The following is a 5,084-nucleotide window of genomic DNA, read 5'->3' as shown; positions in this document are numbered from 1 at the left end:
CTTCAACCTTCATCGGCTTTTCTTGTTTTTTCCTCTCATCAATAACTATAAGGCCTTTTTACTTATAGTTCCAAATGTCCTTTTTTTTCTCACTTGGGACTTTTCAAGGCCGGATACTATGTGGCTTTTGTCAAAAAGTTTTATATATTGTGTGTTTGTCTTGTAGTCCTGTAGAGAATAAGAGAGAAATGTGTCTTTGTGTTTGCGGAGCCATTCACAGCTATTTTTTTCCATTTGTACTTTGCAAGCTCTCTAGAATAAGTTTTTATATTGTGCTCTATAACTAGTAAGTCTGGAGCTGAAAATACTAATTTAAATGGATCAGAGAACAAAATACCTCCATATTTATTCAGTTAAATTCCATGTCTATTTATGTAGCTATTTTTCAACATGTGTCATCGCAGGGCACTTTAAAATAGTATCATGTTAGAAATAATATGTTGCACTCAAGTTTTGCATGCGCCATGAATGTTGCTGTGGTAACTCTCCACGGTTAGAGTAGTGGCATTCAGATGCAGATCTATTTCTCTTGCTTTGATCATTTTTAAGTATGTTAATATTTGTGGACTTTTCTGCCTCTATCTTACCAGAGGAGAAACCTGTGGGGTTTCGTTTGAAGCCACCAACTCTCATACATGGACAGGCACCAAGTTCTGGTAGGTTTCAGTCATTTCTCATTGTTCTGCTGAGTCAGTGGATTCATTATAAACATTTTAAAGAATACCTTCAGACTTGGGCGTTTTATTTGCCCAATGTATCTGTTCTGACAGTGACAAAGCCATACAGTGGATTTAGATGATATATAAGACAACTTATCGCTATTTCAGGTGTCCCAAGTCAAAAACCCAAGGAGCAACAGCGCACTGTCCTTCGCCCAGCAGTTCTCCAGGCACCGCCCTCCAAATCCCATTTAGAGTCCAGTGAGTACAGCCAGTACTTAGGTTATACTATGAATAAAACTAATTTAGACAGTTTGAAAAGGAACTGCATCGCAAAAGTGTCGTAGGGTTATAGGAATGACAAGTGAAACAAAGGAGGGACTTAATTTGGAATGCTGTTTGGCTGGGTCCCATGACAAAAAGGTCCTTTTTAAAGACGAAATCCAATCTGCAAATATGGAGTCACCTGGAAAATATTTTATTTAATCACCTCTATAAAAAAAAAAAATCACGTGATTGTTTTCTCCAACCTGAAAGTAGAAGATTCATGATGTTAAATGCCCCAAGACTAGCTACAAAAACGCACATAAGAAACAAGAACATCCCTCCTTTCCTTATAACAAGTAGCCTTGAAAGAAAAAAGCTGTCTGGGTATGAAGAAGCGTCAGAATATTTAGTGGCAGTTATGGGTAATCAACCATATCAGTATGAATCTGAGCCTACAGTTTATCCAAATATCAGATGATTATTTAGTATTAACTAGTTCGAACTGACAGAACAGTGTGGCTCTGTTTCACTATAACTGAAATTGGAGAGAACAGTCCTCATTTAACTTTTAAAAGTAAAGCATCACAGAGTTAAAGGTGATTTGTATCAAGTTTAAAGTCGACGGCAAAATAACGAATCCTGACGCGGATAACTGGATTCTTTGACAACCATGACACCAGAAATCCTGTTTAACTATATTGATATAAATTATCTGTGGTGGTAACAGCACCTGGCAAAACAGTGTCCTGCTTCGACTTGTAGCCAATCGACTGCATTGATGACGGCTTGTACTTAAAGCGGTCGCTGCCCAGACAGTCTAACGGGTTTGGATTTTAATTGAAACCTCAGATCTCATATTTCCAAGGCTTTTAAAATTAATTTTAAATTTTTTCGGCACTTCCGGCCTCGTTTAAACTAATTGGATCACAATAAACCTGTACTCTGAATAGGGTGATTTTTTTTTTTTTATTATTATGTATGTTTAAAGGTTCTAGTTTGATGTGATTTTGGCTTCAAGACACTTTTCATTTCTCCTTTAATTCAGTGAATGTCATAAACATATGTCACATACTTGGATTATTTTTCTCTGTATAACTTTAGCATTGGGATTTGAATGGAGATGTCCTAAGTCCAATATAAATATTCAGTGAAAGGACCAATCTTGGAATACATTGGAATTATTTGATATTGCTTCTTTTTAAGCAATAAAAAGATCAATCATAAAACTAGTTTTACACTACAGTGTTACTTCATCTCACTAACCACAGGTTGGTTTAAAATGATCACACAACTGAAAAAAGAACAAGGTTGTTCATTTCATTGATACTTTTAAGCGCTTAACTTGATTAGAATAAATGTCTTTATTTCACTTGACTTTCTTATGACCTTACATAATAAAGCAGGGAAGCCTCTAACGTGTATTATAAACTAGCCTTGTTGTTGGAATGTGTTAAATTTATGCCATAATGATTTAAGAGGATGTGCAAAGTATGTTTTAGACTTTTATGGAAGATTACAAAGCTGGCAGCATGTTTCACCTTTCAGGCTTCTTGCCCAAATCTTTTTCTGAATAGCTTTCCGCGTGTCATAACAAACGTGAGTTATTGGTTGTGTTACATTACCTCAAAGAACTGGATTAAAATATTCAGAAGGGAGCACTGAATGGTAAACAACAATTGGCAGGCTATTTGGGGGGGGAACTATTTTCTTAGGCCGGTAGATGTTTCAAAAAGTAAAGGTTTATAAAGTTTGTCACATGCTACAACGGGCATATAACATAACGGTGGCACTTTTCTATGTAATCCAAGTATACAATGGGTTTTAGTGATGTAATAAACAAATGAATAATAACTATATTTATGTGTTTGAATTTAGATTCCACTTGTGGAACGAACGGTGTGAAAAAGTCCCCCGAAGGATCAGTCAGTCAGTCCTTCTTCCTGAACAACAAAGAGCACTCGCCTACACAAGCCAAGTCACTGGTGAGTTTGATCATCATAGTGCTGCTTTGCTGTTGTTTAATGTGGCTGCAGTTCACAGACAGAGTTTTAAATGTTGGTATTTCTGCATTGAGTCAAAACGGTGACGGTGAATAATAGAGCCTTGTTAAATGATTCAGCAAACGTTGAAGTTTTTACACTTTTCTTTATGATCTCTGTTGTTACTGGGAATGCTTATGCATTCCCACTTATTGTTTTTCTCTTTTTATTTTTCCGACTCTAACTAGTCCCGCAGTTTTCAACCGATTTTAATTTTTGTATCAAAACGTTCAGCTTGTTCAGGAGAATTCTATGTCTTTTGGTTAAGATATTTTTTGTATTTTTTACGATATTCAGCTTTTTCTGCGTTTTTTTGTCCCGTTGAAATGCATGTAGAATTCTTTGATTTCAGCAAAATTCAACTAAAACTTCATCTTTGACCTTTAACTACTTCAGCATACTTTCAGTTAGAAACACCATTCAACTTTTAAAATGTTTCCGTATCTTTCTGCTATTACTGTTTAACTCGGCTTTTTGCCCACTTTGACAGTTTTGCTTCAGTGAAGCTTCAAACTTTAAAAGAAAATTTAAACATTTTAAGATTTATAATGGAAGTCTATGGACAGAATTCTTCAACTGCTAGAGTGTGTGCTCTAGCTTTTGAGCTGTTCTGGTTTTTCTGAACAAATTGTTCTCAATCCCTCATTTTTCACTCAATTGAAATAATTATATAACCTGGACATTAATAATAATTGAATTATACATCAAAACGTAGGTATTTTTGTCAGGATTCAGGAATGTAATCCTCATATGTGTGGGATTTACAGTTTTCCTGCAGTTTGGCCCAGACCACGAAGAAGTCCACACTTCCCCAATAGAAATACAATTAGAGACTTGCCAAAAATCACATCCGAAAATCCAAAACGACACATTTTCGTATCGCTGCCATTTCTAAACTGTTTGATGTACAAACATGAAACTTGGTATAGAACATCTTCAGACCCTTCTTGCATTGAAAGGAATTTCTTCAATATCATTTATGGTTTAGCTGTTTAGCTGACTTGTATGGGCATAGGAAAACGTTGATTCTGAGAAAAATCCTCATACTCAGGAAAAACACATTTTTACATCGTCACCCTGGCCAAATAGTTTTTAGTAGAAACATGAAAGTTGGCACAATCGAAGCCGAAGGATGGCTGACGGCATCAGTGAAAGAATTTTTTAAATACCTGTTATGGTTTTGGCTCACCGCTCGTTTGTTCGGAGGGGAAGTTTTGCTTTTGAGAGCACAGCTCTACCATGGAGCTGCATGTTATTTAATGAGACCAGCAGGAGTGACAAACCTTTATATTTCTCCTTCCCATTAAGGTTGTAAATGAGCTAGAGCCATGAAAGTTACCCCAATCGGAGACAAAAGGATAGCTGTCGCTCAGACTGAAATAATTTTTTAGATATCATTTACGGTTTGTCTTCAGCACTTGTTTTTTTGGAGCTGTTTTTCCCATTCAAAAAAGCCTGAGAACAAAGGAACGATACTGCTGCGCTTTTCTCTCTGTCACTGACAGGCTCGTTAAGCGTTGTCAAGGTAACCGAGCTTCAAATGGGGTTTTTACCTCTGCCACTTTATACAGCACATTTTAATCTAATGGAGGGAGACAACACTGATTTAACATTTGGAAATGGATACTATATGACTACTGGCCGTAACCCTTCCCTTGACACGCAACCCTGATAGACTTTCAAAATAAGACTCCAGGGACCCTACAAAGTAAAAGCCCCTACATTAAACTTATATTTTTTTTCCCAGCATATGGCTCAACATTATGAGCCAAACTCAACCACTTTTTTAAAATTAGACTCAAGGGGGCTTTTCAAAACACACCCCACAGCAAATTTCAAAATAAAAGCCTCAAATTGTCACTTCATCTTCTGCCCTAATAACAGAGGAAATAAGTTATTTAAGGATTGGAAAGTCATCAAGTATCACTGCTGGGTCTGACTCTTTTCTCAAAACACAACCCTGCTAGATTTTCAAAATAAGACTCCAGTGACCCTACACAATAAAAGCCTCTATATTATACTTGTGTATTAATTAAACAAATGGCTCAGCATTATGACCCAAACTCTACCAGCTTGTTTCTATTAGACTCTAGGGACCTTTTCAAAACATACCCCAGAG

At 36.4% G+C, this 5,084-nt stretch overlaps 1 protein-coding gene across 6 annotated transcripts in view; it reads left to right on the top strand.

Annotated features, from left to right (window-relative positions):
* Positions 1–5,084, top strand: part of ranbp3 (RAN binding protein 3) — a 33,673-nt gene that overhangs the window by 10,175 nt on the left and 18,414 nt on the right. For 4 of the 6 annotated variants that reach the window (XM_015376623.1, XM_015376624.1, XM_015376625.1 and 1 more), the window contains 3 exons: positions 591–656; positions 828–920; positions 2,802–2,908. In XM_015376623.1, the coding sequence (XP_015232109.1) occupies positions 591–656; positions 828–920; positions 2,802–2,908 (266 nt within the window). The remainder of the gene's footprint in view (positions 1–590; positions 657–827; positions 921–2,801; positions 2,909–5,084) is intronic. The other 2 variants (XM_015376628.1, XM_015376627.1) reach the window with 1 other exon arrangement.

Source organism: Cyprinodon variegatus, unplaced genomic scaffold (genome assembly GCF_000732505.1).
Source record: "Cyprinodon variegatus isolate N-32 unplaced genomic scaffold, C_variegatus-1.0 Scaffold137, whole genome shotgun sequence".
Lineage (NCBI taxonomy): Eukaryota > Metazoa > Chordata > Actinopteri > Cyprinodontiformes > Cyprinodontidae > Cyprinodon > Cyprinodon variegatus.
The sequence above is the reverse complement of the archived record's forward strand: the minus strand, read 5'-3'. Positions and strand labels throughout refer to the sequence as shown.